The sequence below is a fragment of the Trichomycterus rosablanca genome, chromosome 17 (genome assembly GCF_030014385.1).
Source record: "Trichomycterus rosablanca isolate fTriRos1 chromosome 17, fTriRos1.hap1, whole genome shotgun sequence".
NCBI lineage: Eukaryota > Metazoa > Chordata > Actinopteri > Siluriformes > Trichomycteridae > Trichomycterus > Trichomycterus rosablanca.
Genome location: NC_086004.1, coordinates 28,882,127 through 28,899,044, shown reverse-complemented (window position 1 = coordinate 28,899,044; position 16,918 = coordinate 28,882,127). Strand labels below are relative to the sequence as shown.

Here is a 16,918-nt window from a genome sequence, read left to right as displayed (position 1 = left end):
CATTTTCTGGTTCATTCTCGCCCCCTTTTTTCTGCCATAATTGTACGGAGCTTCTCCTCACTGGGATTATAAATGTAATTATCTTTTAGGCTAAAGAAATAAAATTCTATTCTGTGCATGTACATGCGTTATGATTATGCGTGTGTGTGTGTGTGTGAGAGAGAGAGAGAGAGAGAGAGAGAGAGAGAGAGAGACTTTGCCTACTTGTTTGCATGTGTAAAAATGTTAATATGCGAATCCTTGGCTACATGTAAATATGTAAATCTGTATGAATATGTAATTGAAAGTCTCAGCATTATTAACACTACATGCCTTCCTGCTTCTATTACTAAGTGTGTGTGTGTGTGTGTGTGTGTGTGTGCGGGCGCTGAATGTGGGGGCTGGGTGGTGTATGTACACACATTTATCACACCAGTCGCTCTGGAACCTTCTCTAAGATCGACCACCACCATCTCCAAGTGATATTACAATAAAGAACCCCTTATCAGCCAATCAGTGCACGGGGCCTCTGCGCCGTCCAATCGGATTGCAGGGTGCGGGAGCAGGAGTGATGAGAGGTTGAAGCAACAGTGACAGCTCACACATTTATACCCTTCACAAGCACTAAATGTGTGTGCGTGTGTGTGTGCTATACGTGAACACACAGAGCTGCAGGATGAGACCAGCGTTCATATTTACATTTCTGCTCTCGTTACGTAAATAAAGGGCAGCTCAGTGGTTGAGGTACTAAATAATGAATTAGAAAATTGACAGCTTGAGCATCATCACAGCAAAGGGCCCTTAACCCTCAGCTACTTAAACTGTAAATGTCTCAATTGCAAACTGTTTTGGCTTAAAAACTGTGGGCGTTACGTAACAACCGAATAAAACCGTATTGTAGTACTTAAGTCGATGTTTGTAAGTCAGTGTGTGTGTGTGTAAGAGAGAGAGACTTTCATTTATTCAGTGTTAAAATGGTCCAAATAAGATAGTGAGCTGAAGTGTGCGGTGGAGCTCTTATCTAACCACACAGCCTTCTGCTTATGTTGTCTCTGCTAACCCTCTGTCCGGGGTTACACACACTATCATAATCTTATCACACACCCACACACACTCACTCATTCACTCGCTGAATGACAAAAATCTGCTGACAGCAAATAAATTACCATCATTTTACAATAAATTAGCATCGTTTAGCCCCACCTCGTTCAGCTGTGCTCGCTCGGGCTGGACGCACTGTGGTTTTCTGATCATTATTCAGACGTTAAATTATGATATTAAACACACACACACACACGTGTGTTATCAGGGATGATTCAATATATCACCGATGGTGCTACCCAGGTTAGAGAGCATGGTTGGGTAGCATTTGTGCTCCTGAAATAAATTCTGTCTTGCTAAGGCTACTGTCTCAAGCCAGATGATCTGATATATAGTGACATGTAGTACACTATATGTCCAAAAGTATGTGGACACCTAAGCATGAGCTTGTTGGATCTCCTATTATGAAACAATTCGTATTAATATAGAGTTGTCTGCCCCGTTGTGGAGTGGTTGTTGCCTGATGCAAATTAAGTTTAATTTAAAATGCATCGCAAGTACAACTATCTGTAACGGGACAGGTCGCTCCTCTCCACTGAAGCACCAGAATTAGTCCCGCGCTTGGAAGATTTAACCACAGGGGACCAAGATAGAACAATACAGTGGCTAGAAAGCCTTAAACAAAAGGAGTAACGAGAAAAATCTTCACAGCAGGCGGGCCTGTTACAGGATCTAATGTAACACCATCTCACAGGCAGTGCATAAAAATGGCTTCATGTACTAAGATAAAAAGGAATCATTTCAAATCTTTGTCAAAGGTATAATGAACATGGCCTGTTTCACACAGCATGAGGTCTTCATACTTAATTTCAACACTACAACACAAACAATAGCTAAAGGATAATACATAAGACATAACATTTATCTATCACTGCAATGTATCTATACCAAATCCACAATGCTCACCAGACTTCTCACTAAAATAATGAAGTGTGTTGAAGCTTTTGGTTTAATTAGAAGGGGTAGTTGATTTTATAAAGTTTGAGAATCACTCATCTACTCAGTAGTTTGTCTACTGTCTACAGACACCCAAATTTCATTTTGGTGCCAAATTATCAACTAGCCAGTTCATTATCAGTGTCCCTGCTAGAGCTTTTACTAATCAATGTAATAGCAAGGTATACATGTCTAGAAACAACAAACTGTCTCTGGAAGCAATTACAGAAAGTTTGCTCATCCGGAGCTTTGCAGACCAGGTTTCGATGGCCAGTGCACACAAACGTAGGATCATCATGCATGATAGCAAACTTCATCTGGACTGTTGTAAAGCACACCGGCAGTGGAAGCACTGGAAACATTTCCTTTGGCAGTCTGACAGGAAAATGATGTCTGGCAAATGTACAGTACCAACTGTAAAGTCTGAAGGGTCGGTTTTTGAACCTCATTTCCACTAAAGGATCATCTTAATTCAGACAGTGACATTTCAAGGAACAACTGTGTGTTGAAACATAAAACAACAAATATAACATATAACTCAGTAATGCCTTTGTAGCCGAATTGAGGTGAATCCATGCAGGCATGTTCCAAAATCTAGTAGACAGGTATAGCCTGCCTCATCTTGGTCAGGGTTAAAACACACCTGCACAAGGACAGGAAACACCCCCTGGACAGGGTGACAGTCCATATCAGAGCACCGCACACTCATACATTCACACACTTACACCTAAGGATCATTTAGAGCTGGCAACGCAGTGCACTCCCTGCATTTTTTTGTTAAAGGTAGGAGAATACCGAAGTACCCAAGGAAAAGCCACATGGACATAAAGAGAGAAAGCAAAACTTCAGTCACTGACAGTGATCGTAGGTGAGGTTCAAACCCAGGTTGCTGTGTGGCACCATTACTACCTGCAAAGCCACCGTGCTGCTCTAATGTTCACATTAAAAATGGCAAATGGCAAAAGAGACACCGTTTTGCGGCGCCTCTATAAATATTTGATGAGCGGAAAAAGTCGAGTCTGAGGTTTATTGATCGGTGCCATTATCTCATCATTACATTATTGATCGGTCCCTCGAGAAAGGTGGACAGGAAAGTGGTGCTGTTGTGACTTAAGCTAACAGGTGAATTAAAAAATGCACATTTAGACTTTGGGGAAAAATGCTGAATTCTGCTTTGAAAATTTTTTAATGTTTGATGGTAGAAATTAAGCAGCTGTTGGCAGTTAGCTCTGTAATGCACTCAGACTTCGTGTCCTCTACCCAAAACCAATCAAGGTCGACCAGCGCTGTAATTTCAACCGTTAAAAGCTCCCCATGAGAGGAAGGAGTCCAAACATAAAACAGGGGGAAGGGGAAGCCCAGGAACCTGATACACATACGCACACAGAGTAAACCTCTACAGATCTAATACAATAACACGTTCAGATAATCAGTTCAGCTTTTAATCTAGACGTTCACAGACCAGACACATCCATTACTGGTCAGGAATCATAATAAGCAGGAGTGTCATTATGGCCCAGCCATAGCTGATAGAATTTCTGATCCAAAACCGACATCTTTAAAGTAACTGATCAGACACACAACCTTACAGACATAAAAGACATCCAAACTATCGGCTGGTCAGGCGCCTACATACAGACATAATTGGGGGGTTGGCTGAGGTCCAGCGATGGATTGGTGTCCTGTCCAGTGTGTGTTACTATATTGCAGCCTGTGATATGGGGGAAACTGGACCCATCATGACCCTGAGCAGTATGAAACGATTTGCACCATTTTCATCTTTTACCACAGTTTCATCTAAGTCAAGGATGCAGTGGGTCCAGTTTCCTGGAATATATATCAATACAGACTAAATACAGAGGAATAAGAATGATGCCGTTCACCAATACATTAAGTCTTAGCTGTGCTACCAGACTAGCAGACCCGATTTGCAGTGTCTGTGGGACGGAAGGCCAGATAAACCGCGTGGTCCTCTCGCTCTGACCAGTGTACCAATGCAGATGCAAATGCAGATGTTTTTGGAATGAGATGTCTACATGTCAAGTGTCCACAAACTGTCACACTGTCAAGCATCCTGTAAGTTCCTTTTAATCCTAATGGGACAGTGGTAGCCAAGTGGGTAGGGCTTTAGGCTATCAACTGAAAGGTTGGGAGTTTGAATCCCAGTTCTGCCATGCAGTCACTGTTTGGCCCTTTGGCAAGGCCCTTAACCCTGTCTGCCCCAGTGGCGCCGTACAATGGCTGACCCTGCGCTCTGATATGCGAAGAATGAATTTTGTTGTACTGTACACGTGTATATGTACAGTGTATCACAAAAGTGAGTACACCCCTTTACATTTCTGCAGATATTTAAGTATATCTTTTCATGGGACAACACTGACAAAATTACACTTTGACACAATGAAAAGTAGTCTGTGTGCAGCTTATATAACAGTGTAAATTTATTCTGTCCTCAAAATAACTCAATATACAGCCATTAATGTCTAAACCACCGGCAACAAAAGTGAGTACACCCCTTAGTGAAAGTTCCTGAAGTGTCAATATTTTGTGTGGCCACCATTATTTCCCAGAACTGCCTTAACTCTCCTGGGCATGGAGTTTACCAGAGCTTCACAGGTTGCCACTGGAATGCTTTTCCACTCCTCCATGACGACATCACGGAGCTGGCGGATATTCGAGACTTTGCGCTCCTCCACCTTCCGCTTGAGGATGCCCCAAAGATGTTCTATTGGGTTTAGGTCTGGAGACATGCTTGGCCAGTCCATCACCTTTACCCTGAGCCTCTTCAATAAAGCAGTGGTCGTCTTAGAGGCGTGTTTGCGGTCATTATCATGCTGGAACACTGCCCTGCGACCCAGTTTCCGGAGGGAGGGGATCATGCTCTGCTTCAGTATTTCACAGTACATATTGGAGTTCATGTGTCCCTCAACGAAATGTAACTCCCCAACACCTGCTGCACTCATGCAGCCCCAGACCATGGCATTCCCACCACCATGCTTGACTGTAGGCATGACACACTTATCTTTGTACTCCTCACCTGATTGCCGCCACACATGCTTGAGACCATCTGAACCAAACAAATTAATCTTGGTCTCATCAGACCATAGGACATGGTTCCAGTAATCCATGTCCTTTGTTGACATGTCTTCAGCAAACTGTTTGCGGGCTTTCTTGTGTAGAGACTTCAGAAGAGGCTTCCTTCTGGGGTGACAGCCATGCAGACCAATTTGATGTAGTGTGCGGTGTATGGTCTGAGCACTGACAGGCTGACCCCCCACCTTTTCAATCTCTGCAGCAATGCTGACAGCACTCCTGCGCCTATCTTTCAAAGACAGCAGTTGGATGTGACGCTGAGCACGTGCACTCAGCTTCTTTGGAAGACCAACGCGAGGTCTGTTCTGAGTGGACCCTGCTCTTTTAAAATGCTGGATGATCTTGGCCACTGTGCTGCAGCTCAGTTTCAGGGTGTTGGCAATCTTCTTGTAGCCTTGGCCATCTTCATGTAGCGCAACAATTCGTCTTTTAAGATCCTCAGAGAGTTCTTTGCCATGAGGTGCCATGTTGGAACTTTCAGTGACCAGTATGAGAGAGTGTGAGAGCTGTACTACTAAATTGAACACACCTGCTCCCTATGCACACCTGAGACCTAGTAACACTAACAAATCACATGACATTTTAGGGGGAAAATGACAAGCAGTGCTCAATTTGGACATTTAGGGGTGTAGTCTCTTAGGGGTGTACTCACTTTTGTTGCCGGTGGTTTAGACATTAATGGCTGTATATTGAGTTATTTTGAGGGAAGAATAAATTTACATTGTTATATAAGCTGCACACAGACTACTTTTCATTGTGTGAAAGTGTCATTTTGTCAGTGTTGTCCCATGAAAAGATATACTTAAATATCTGCAGAAATGTGAGGTGTGTACTCACTTTTGTGATACACTGTATATATGACAAATAAGGGTGTTCTATTCTATTCTCATCACATAACACAGTGAGTGATGTGTGTATTGCCTTTCCAATATGTGTCCGTCCGTGTTTAATCACAGCCGGAATGAGGTCCTGCAATACCTGTGTAGGTGATGTGCATGTTAATGAGGTGTCGGGAGGATGATGCAAAGCTGTAATGCTATAAAAACCTACACAGTGTAAGACAGGCTGGGCTGATGGGAAAGGACGGTAAGTATTATGCAATAATAGCAAACTTGTACTCGTTACTCGCTGTATAACGAGAACACACTGCAGAAGTGTGAGATTCTTTTGTTCACACTGAGAGAAATAATATAACAGTGCTGTCCTGCTGTAAAACAGACACAATAAGAATACAGCACCTACTTAAAACTGCAGCATTTCACTGGCCTGTGACACAGAAGGGTTTGATGCACAGTGTGTTGTGACACATTCCCCTTATCACCCAAATTAAATGATCTACAGTTTGAGCCACAGTAGTTCTTCTGATCTTCTGTCTGTACCAGACAACATAGGCTTTATGTCCTCTGGCATTGATGAGTCTAGGCTGCCCAAAAACCTGTGGCTCGTCCCTCGTCGGACCACTGTCGGTGGATAATCACCAAGGCTGCCTGTGAGCATCCCTTGCTGTTTTAGAGCTACTTTAACATTTAGCTTAATGATTATTAGGGATGCATCAATACCATTTTTTCCCAACCGAGTACAAGTACAAGTACATGTATTTTTGTACTTACCAATACCGATACCAATACCAATACCTACTGGATCAGATATCTGACATGCTAGAAAACTCGATCCGCGCCGAGTCGCTCCCGAGCCGGCAAATCTAGCGCCGACCAGTCGCCGAGCGAAAATCAGGGCAAAAATCGTGTAGTGTGAACTAGGCATAACGCAGCAACGTGCACTAGGTACACGGTATCGGATGTTTAGTATCGGAGCCTCGTTTGCGAGTACGAGTACGAGTTAATGAGCGTGGTATCGGGCAAATACCCGATACCAGTATCGGTACTCATGCATCTCTAATAATTATGATAACTCTGACCCTAACATGCACAATTGTTACAAAACAGCCATTGCCATGCACATTTTTGGAAGGTGGTCCTAACGTTTTGCATCATCAGTGTATATATTACAGCTGAAATTAATATATGAACCCCATAGGACCCCAGCTGACCAGATGATGTGTTGGTTGGTGGTGGACCATTCTCAGCACTGCAATGATACTAACGCGGTAGTAACTAGGTAGTGTTTAAATACTGTTAAAAATGTATGGCCTTTTTATTAGGAACACATACCCTATTAGCACTGGTTGTAGGTGTACAGTTAGTACTGTGCATTCTACATGCTGGTTACTGAGCCACCTGCTCTCTATTACACACACACACACACACACACACACACACAAACAAAGGTCTCTGATGCAGATTGGATATGGTCCTGACCACTGACCCCAAAGAACAGGATTTCAGTACACAGTCAGGGGTGGGAGTCTGAATGAATCTCCACAGCTCCAGCACTAACAGAGTATCAGACTGACCCGGTCCGATCTGACGTGAATATTGATTATCTACAAAGTTAATAGTGTGAGAGAGAGATGATAGGCTCAGCTTTGACTAGTGTGATGATTTGTGACTAACGTTAAGAAGTTACAGATCCCTAAAGATGTATAGGTGCAGTCCTTTAATGTATTCATCCAGTCATCCACCCATTCATCTGTCAAATCATTAATTAACACATCTAATCTTCATCTATTCCTCATTTATCTAGTTATATCCATAATATATTATCTTATATATTATCTTATTTCTCTATCCCTCTGTAATCAATCTTCTTATTTATCTCTTCATCTCTTTATCCATCCCCCTGTCATCAATTCACCCATCCATCATCAGCCTTTTACAAAGCTATGCTCTTCTCCATCCCCTCATCTATAAACCCAATCTCTTTTCAGTCATCTATTAATTCATTCATCATCTATACACATAACACTACATTCATCCAGCCTTAATTTAACAACTACGCTTCATATCTTTTTCTATCTTTATCCACACATATAGCTATATCTCTCCATCCCTAGCCATGCATCTATGCATCCATCCGGTCCACCTGTTCCCCCAGTACACATACAGAGCCATGTGTGTGTGGGTGTGTGTGTGTGTGTGTGTGGCAGATGGTGTTTGAGACCCTGGAGATTTAATGAGCTGGTGGTTTTACTTTTTGACTGCCCCATACATACATACATTCATACAAACACACATACGGGGACACACACACTTTCGCCAGTAAGAAGATGAGGCTGGTGGCTGCTGCTCACATGATGGAGTAGGTGTGTGCTAGCCTGAGGTACTCCCTGCCTGGCATGTGAGGTCACAAGTAAATTTGTAATTTTATTTTCATTGTGGTCAGTGTCACGGCGTGTCCGGTTCCACAGAGGAACACTGGCCACAAGGCTGAAACACCTTCCAATCCACCCCAACCCCCCCCCCCCCCATCCCCCAACAGCACCAATAAGAATCAAACCCAGTTGGTGGGCTAGCAGAATAGACCACTGTGCCACCTGAGCGCTGGGGTCAAAGTTGGAAATGAGAATTGGACATGTCTAAACAAAAAATGAATTAATAAATATACAGGACAGGAACTTCTTTCTATAATTTATCATAAAAGTACATTCAATTGTACCATTGTTGCTTACAACCAAAACACAATGACTAATTGTATAATTATAAAGGAGATTTAATAACGGTTCCGATTTAACTGAAACTCGAAGCAGCAAAGGACGCAGCAAGTGTAATCGACTATAGATCTGTAGATCAATACTGACCAGACACCACACACATCCGCTCACAAAGAAAACACAATAATTAACCTTACACAGTGTTTTAAAGGCCAGTAAAAGGTTTTGAACACAGATGCTGAGAGCTTAATGTGCTGAAATCCAATACCACTGATGATCTGAATGACCTTCACCATATGGAGTCACAAGAAACAGCAGCATGGACAATCCATCTAATAGTGCACTGTATCCACTGAGCATTGCTACTTCAAGAACCTCCACTGCTCTCACTTGCACCATGTGTTTGTCCTTGTGGTTCGGTTAGCATTTTAGCTTTGGAATTATTTTGAGTTCTATTATTAACTTGGGGGACCAAATAAAATTATTACAGTATTTTACTTTTAGGTTTTTGAAGCCAACCAATCACTAATAAACAGTAAAAGACAAAACCTTAACATAAAGACAATTCTAACCTTCGATCCATGATTCATAAAACGCAAACCATGTCGATATGTTTTCATCAAATACGACAAGTAGTACACAGATCTACTGGATTTAAACCAATCCTTGCAGTCAAAGTTTATAGGTGTGCTCGGATAGCAGGTATGCATGTTTCTTACATGTGAATTCATACAAATAAAATAATAAACCAGGCACAGAAAGAACAATAAACACGAAAGTAGGAAACGCAATGAAGAGAAACGAGGAGTACGGCTCAGTACTGCATTATAAACTACAGTGCTTCGCAGGGAGACAATGGAGCACAATGGGGTTCATACATATACATGTATGCGGACTGTTCAAGGCAGGATGGAGAAACCAATATACAGACAATAATAAAGACAGAAAATATTAACAGAGGCTCGTGGTGACGTCTACAGAGGGAACCAGAGCAGACATTACAAATCTCAATGTTCATGATACTAATATACTAATTGGGTAACATGAGTGACATGTCTGTTTATGCCTTATTCACTGTGCTAAATGTACAATTATTACTTTAATTACTACCATTCAAAATGAAAAAGTTACATTAATATCATTTTTATAAATGAAAAGCTTTGCAGTTTGTGCTGATTGACGTTACCTAAGATTTATGGGATTTTAATTACTGCACATATAATGATCACGCAAAACATCAAGGAAACCAAAAGCCAAAACATCTCAGTGTAGGTCTGTAAGAGATCAAATAAAAACCTTGAAAGGGTACCAAAGGGATTCTGCAAGGGTCTGCAAAATGAATAAAGCATATGGACATGCAGCAGAAACATCTCACACAGCCTAAACTGTTCAATACAAACTCTGCTGCATTTATTCAATTAACACCATGTGAGTAATGTAATGTCTGCACTGTATTGATCCAGCACTCACTCCTGTCAGCCACAAGAAGAATGGATTGCACGGCCTACAACCTGCTAGTTACCCACACTGCATTCACATTTATATACCATTCACTCCCCTGCTACCATTCACTGATCACTCACAGAACAAAAACCTGAGCGTAGGAGCAGAGGAAATCCAATTATCTATCACACAAAGCCTCTGAAGTGTCTACAGGTCTGCCACATCCACCGGCATGAGTATACAAAGATTAACTTTATTAATGCAAATGGAACTAGGCTCTCACAGCGTGCAATAATCATATCACACCAGCCTAAGAAACTAAATGTCAGTTCGTTAAAATAGGTGACACTGTAAACCTTTAGAAATACATTTTAAATAGAGTTAGACTAATAAAACCCTACAATATAACAGAAAACATTATGTATTCTATTCACAGCAGGGGATCTTCCCACTTTCGCATTTCTTTTTCTATAAGCTCGTTGTCAGTGTGGAATCCCCAGCCCTAGTGACTAAGAAGGCCATCAGATGATCCATTGTATGACTGGAATTAGCCATCATAAGATGGTCAATTGTGGCCCATGGTTAGTAACCAGATTAAAATAAGGACACAAGACAGGTTGGCTCAAAGGATTCGTGCTGTTTATGGCAAACTGTGACCCTGCCATCTGCAGCATCAATCATTATTCATCAGACCAGGTGACATTTTCATTTCTGCATTGCATACAAGCTATACTAAACAGTATGTTAAGCGAGTGCTGGAAAAAGGAGTGGAACCTTTTCACTCCTGGACAGGTTCACCACTGTTCCAAATTCTCGATTTGTGAATAATGTCCAATAGCAATAGCAATTAGATTTCAATTACTTTTTGACTTTTGTAGCTGACAACTACAAAATATTGAACATGCCACACACAGTGTTAAATAATAATTTATTCCATATGCAGTATATGTTCACAATGTGTTAACCAAGGGTGTCCAAACTTTCATTACGAGCACATGATAACCAGTCACAGGACTAACACAACAAGCCACTTTGACACAAGCAATTTACATCATGGAAGTTGATCTGTGACACTACTGCTGTAACGATCCCGGATGGTGTTCTCCAGCCCCCCCCCTGCACCCTTCATCTGCTTGTACATCACCATAAACACACCCAGATCTGTGAAAGACTGAGTACAGCTCTGAGTGCAGCTGATGTCCCTGCTGTCGGTCCATATGCTGAGGGACATTAAACCAGCGTTACCCATCATAAATCTGACACACGACCCGCTGGACACATCAAATCCTCCAACACGCGTCAATAAGATCATAAATATCAGACTAAGGCTCACTAGGGTCACGTTCATGCGCAGTAAACCATCAGCCATGTTCACAATCAGCAGAAACACGTACATTCGATAAACACACTGAATTAGACTGACTAGCCGGATACTTGAATCCTGGAAGGACAGAGCGATTGTAAGACAATAATAAAAATGTAATGCTTTTTAAATATCTTTTCCAGTTTGACCTGTTTGTGGGGCATAATCACTAAGGTTCCACCTCAATTAGGTAGGGCCGGCGTCCAGCAATATTTTCGCTCAAACACACATGATTGAACTCACAGGGCGCTCAGACCAAATGCTGAACCAAAATCTTGTTGTTTGGGGGAGGGCGTCATCACTGCAGGACTGTGTTTACATGGACAAAAAATACTACTGTACTAATAACATAATAAGGGTTTTGCAAAAACATAAACCTAAACTGCCAGCCATACACTTCTGTATGTAAACTACCTCAGCCTCATAAATGCAGGGCAAAATAAATCTCAAGAAATGAACACAGACTGTTTTTGATGACACTTTTCATTAAATGGCTTTATGGCTGAGCTGGGATTTGAACTCGAAACCTTCCGGTCACAGAGCAGAAACCCTTGATGCTATTGATTTAAATCCTCTTACCTTCTTCTGCTCCTCTGGGCCGTGAATCACCTGCTTCCTCCTCTGACGCTGAGCAGGAGGCGTCTCCGCTCCAGAATCTGCCATCTTCCAATAAATACTTCAAACACACAAATCCAACCGTGATCCCTCTGCAGAAATCCAGAATCCGGTCCAATCACTCATCCATCACAGTGACCCGATCCAACTCATCACCCTTTCCATGACAACGTGCAGTCAGTCATTCACGTGAACGAACGTTAGCGTCTGTCACAGTTTGCTGTCGGGAGGCGGCTCCGAGGTCCGCCGGTACGGCCGTCCGAACTCCATACTGATGCATTTTTACAGAAATGGTGTAAGCAACTTGAGCTTGTGAGTTCATGTGGGAGTCCCAACCGCATGATCATGTTCCTGTGATGAAAAAAACATAAGAGAAATTAGATGAGTGGACACACAGTGTAACTTCAGTTTGTTTCTTATTATATTGTGTGTGCTTGTTGATAAAGCACATTTCTACAGAGACATCAGAAAAGGTCACTGAGTTCTTTTAGACTTGGCTAGTCATATATCTCTAACACTAATCAATTATACCATATTTAGCAACATTCATCAGATGCAATATTATACAGAAAACCTTTATAACATTGTCGCTTACCCTGGGCTCAATTAGAAATAAAATAGCATAGTTAGCGTAAATAGAAGTAGAGCCTAAGGGGGAAATAAATCAGAAATATAATTGCTAGCCCACTGGGCAAGTGATTGATCTAATGAGCTTCTCTAGTATGAGGGTTCCTTTGCCCAAAAAAGTAAGTGAAAAATGCTACCAAGTCACATGTTCAGTGGACAATTAAAATAAAATGATAATACCCCAGATCCTTAATTTGTTTCCCACTCATGGTAAAATATCAGATTATCTTGATTGTAAACAAGCTGTTCTTATTCATAGATTCAAATTAATAAATCCAAAGCGGTAAACTAGATTTACTTTTAATATTTAATAAATATGAATTATAAATACAAATAACGATTGTGGTTCAGGCATAACAGTATTACAGCATTTCTTATTTAACATTATAAAAAAAAGTATACACTCTATCTTGCTTGCAGAAAAATGTTACAGAAAAAAACACTATATTATAACCAAAGCTTTCAGCTGTAGTACATCTGGTCAAATGGAACAACAACATTTTTAATATATCTAACAATGACAAAAGGTTAGGATAGGACATACAATCTAATATTGACACAGCATGATGAATATATAACGAAAGTGCAATAACGAAAGTTAATGCTTTCCGTTCACATAAGCAAGATTGGAATGCTTATTACAAGTCTGTAGGTAATGAAAACCATCAAGCTGTTTAATGAGCAATGTGCTGAGATAAGCTGCTGCACCTGCTGCACTAAATATAAACATTATGTACACAAACATTAATAAACTGCACGACTGTGGATCTGTGTTCGGAAGGGTGGAAGGTTGAAGAGGAAGAGGACGGCCAGCAACGAGATGGATGGATACAATTAGAGGGAGAGAGAACAAGTCATTAAGAAGCCTGAAAATGTAAGTAGAAGACAGGATAGTCTGGAACAACGCTATTTATATTGATGACCTGAGTTAGGATGAAATTAAAAGCACCAAACAAATAAATAAAAGAATAGTAATGACGATAATAATAATAACAGGTTCTTGGGTGGCACATCGGTCAATAATGTTAACCCACTACTGCTGTGATTCAAGTTCAAATGTCAGCAGTGCTTTCAGCTATCCAAGCCTATGTCTGGGGAAAGAGGGTATTTGGGTTCGGCCTGATGTCGCGGTGCACATGGGCCCCACTTTGGCAGAAGGGGGTTATAATCATGCCCAGGTCAAAATACCCTGAATGGGGCGCCAGTCCAGGGTATTCCTGTGGTTGATTAAAATAAAAATTTTTAAAAAAAAAGGTCAGGCATCTGTGTTAACCAGTCTTAAGTTTGAGTATTTATACTGGGCACACATTTGATAAACTGGCTTGTTGGAAAGGTGGCATTGCCAGGTTGAATATGCATGATATGCAGTCTTTTAGTAATGAGTGGAGCTTAAATGACCCAATCCAGTAGCTTATAGGGGTGCCCACATACAGCATGCTTCCTGTAATGTCATGCAGGACGTATTATGGTAAAAAGTTGTAAGAACATTACATTAATAATCTATTTTAAGGGCATGTATTGCCACGCACTGACCATAAAATGAAAAAAGGTAAATGTCGGAAATATTTTGATTGTACATTGATCATTAGGGCCAAATGTCAACCAGCAATGAATGTCAACCTAGTCAAATTAGAGACACATACAGAAGAATACTAGTTCAGAAACACCTCGTTTAAATGCATTCTCTGAATGTCTTAGAAAATCACTGCTTTGCAGAGGCACGGAGCATCCAGTAAATGAAACACATTAATCTAACCACAGAAAACTTAAACATAATATTGATACTAAAATTAAGGGAATATAAGTATATACTGTACTGTACATAACTGGCACTTATTACAATTTCTGTTACACACAAGCACGCCAGGGTCACAATTTATTACCGTCATCTGGTTCGGAAAAATCTTTATAAGCTGCATGACCTGTCATAGGAATATTAATGCCAATAAATAACCCTAAATAAATACATGCACTAATGAGGAAACCCTGTCATGTACTGTATACATGCACCCGTCAGTAAAGTTGCATGAATCAGGGCGTGATAGAGAATCTGCTGACACGGGGATGTGCAGCACTGAAGAAACCCCGAATTAATAAAGTGTAAATAAAATCACAATAATCTTACCGGTAGATCCGGGTTGTGCAGGAACCCCGCGGCTCATTGTTGTGGATTTTTGGGGCAATTCCGTGCAGCAGCAGCAGCGGCTGGAACGCGGTACAGAATCATCAGCACCGCTGCAGCATCACCACCGATACCCACCGCTCCAGCACCTTCTCCTCGTTCTGGATTTCTCTCTTTTTTTTAGGGGGATCCACCACACCTCCCCCATGACGTCACTGCGACACTACATGAAAGTCTCTGTGTTTCCATCTAGCGGAGACATAAAGGACCAGCTGAGTGAAGACACGACATTAAGACCAGGGTTCTTTCTGGGCATATTCATTCATATCAATGAACCAGTTTCTCCTGAGTAGGGTCGCGGTGAGTCTGAAGCCATCCTAATGCAATGAGTTTAAGGAAGGGGATACTTTCTGGAAAGTCCATCACACTAAGAGCACTACTATTCCCCTCCTAGCACTAACACTGACCTGTCAAAAAATCCCAACAACACTGCTGCACCTACTACACTTATAACAGCACAACGCATACTATTAGATTAGATTAGATTCAACTTTATTGTCGTTGTGTCTATAATGTCACCACAACGTTAACGTCAATACGATGCTGAGAATGGTCCACCATTCAAATAATATCTGGTCAGTGGGAATCTTTCCTTACTCCACTAATGATTGAGGTTGGGGGGGGGGGGGGGGGGGGGGGGAGAAGGGCTAATCTTCAAAGCAACAGTAATTGTATACCTACAAGTTTTTACATGATATTATTTTAAAACTTTTTAAATCTAAAATACATACATAATTTTGTGCATATTTATAAGCACAAAGTCAAATGATGTGTGAACTGTGTCATTTATTTATTTATTCATTTCATTTCATTTTCATTATATCCTGATATATTCAGGTCAGGCTCAAGCTGGGACCAGTTTCCATGGAATCACTAGGCACAATGCCCTAACACACCCCTGTGTGATACCTCGATCATTACTTCCCACCCCTAGACACAGCCACATGTTGTATACGGACGCCTGACCAGCTGAAAGCACCGCTAGAGATTCGAACCCTGGATCCCAGTAGTACAGGGCTTGCTTAATTTACATGATTTACATTTTTAGCATTTAGCAGAAGCTTTTACCCAAAGCGACAGTATTGAGGGTTAGGGGTCTTGCACAGGGGCAGCCTGACAGTGGTGGGGTTTGAACCAGCAACCTTCTGCGACCTTCTGCTTTCTAGTCCAGAACCTTAACCGCTAGGCTACAACTGCCCTTTGTCTATTTTAATTTGAGATCATTTAACAAATACAAGCAAGTGAGGGTTAAGGGCCTTGGCCCACCATTGTGCAACTTGAACCAGCAACCTTCCAATCAAAAGTCCAGTACATTGACCTAACCGCCAACAAACTTTTTTTTCTCTTAAAGCAACCCAATACCCATAAAAGCCAATTAAGTTAACTAAATACACCCATGCTTGATTTTATTTCAATCTCATTTATCTTGAGCTTTACCAGCAAAATCAATAAGCCACGTTTAACACTTCAACCTTAAACGTGCACTAACAGAGGCACTTTTGTACGCCTCTACATACAGTATATTTTTGTCCCCCAATGCTGTCTCTTATAGTAACTGAGGCTGAAACACTCATCCACTTATAGCCAAAACTACAATGGCTGGCATTTTATTTTTGGCTATACATTATTTGTAGTTTGGTAACTTGTTCTGGTTTTGCCGGCTCGATGAATGCAATTTTACGTCACAAAAAAAAGGACCAAGGACCAAATAAATAAATACTGGACTAGTAATCAGTAAGTTGCTGGTTCAAGCCCCACCTCTGCGAGGTTGCTGCTGTTGGACCCTTGAGCAAGGCCCTTAACCCTCAGATTATAATGTAAGTCGCTTTGGATAAAGGCGTCTGCTAAATGCCCACAATGTAAATGTAAATGTATATAAAGATTTTTTATCAACGGATTAAAATCACTGGTGAATCCCGGACACCCCATTGCAAAAGTTTTGACCCCACCCTTGTGTGGGTGTAGAAAAGTTTTGGGTAGCGAGTTCCCTCCCAGTCCCCTCCTCCTCTGTCTGTTCCCTCCACCGGTA

At 41.4% G+C, this 16,918-nt stretch overlaps 1 protein-coding gene across 1 annotated transcript in view; it reads right to left on the bottom strand.

The window, feature by feature from the left end:
• Window positions 1–14,851, bottom strand: part of nav2a (neuron navigator 2a) — a 106,226-nt gene extending 91,375 nt beyond the window's left edge. The window contains exons 1-2 of the mRNA XM_063013335.1: window positions 14,833–14,851; window positions 12,045–12,431 (exon numbers count right to left, since the gene is read on the bottom strand). Of these exons, the coding sequence (XP_062869405.1) occupies window positions 12,045–12,128 (84 nt within the window). The 5' untranslated portion in view covers window positions 12,129–12,431; window positions 14,833–14,851. The remainder of the gene's footprint in view (window positions 1–12,044; window positions 12,432–14,832) is intronic.
• Window positions 14,852–16,918: the final 2,067 nt, after the last annotated feature.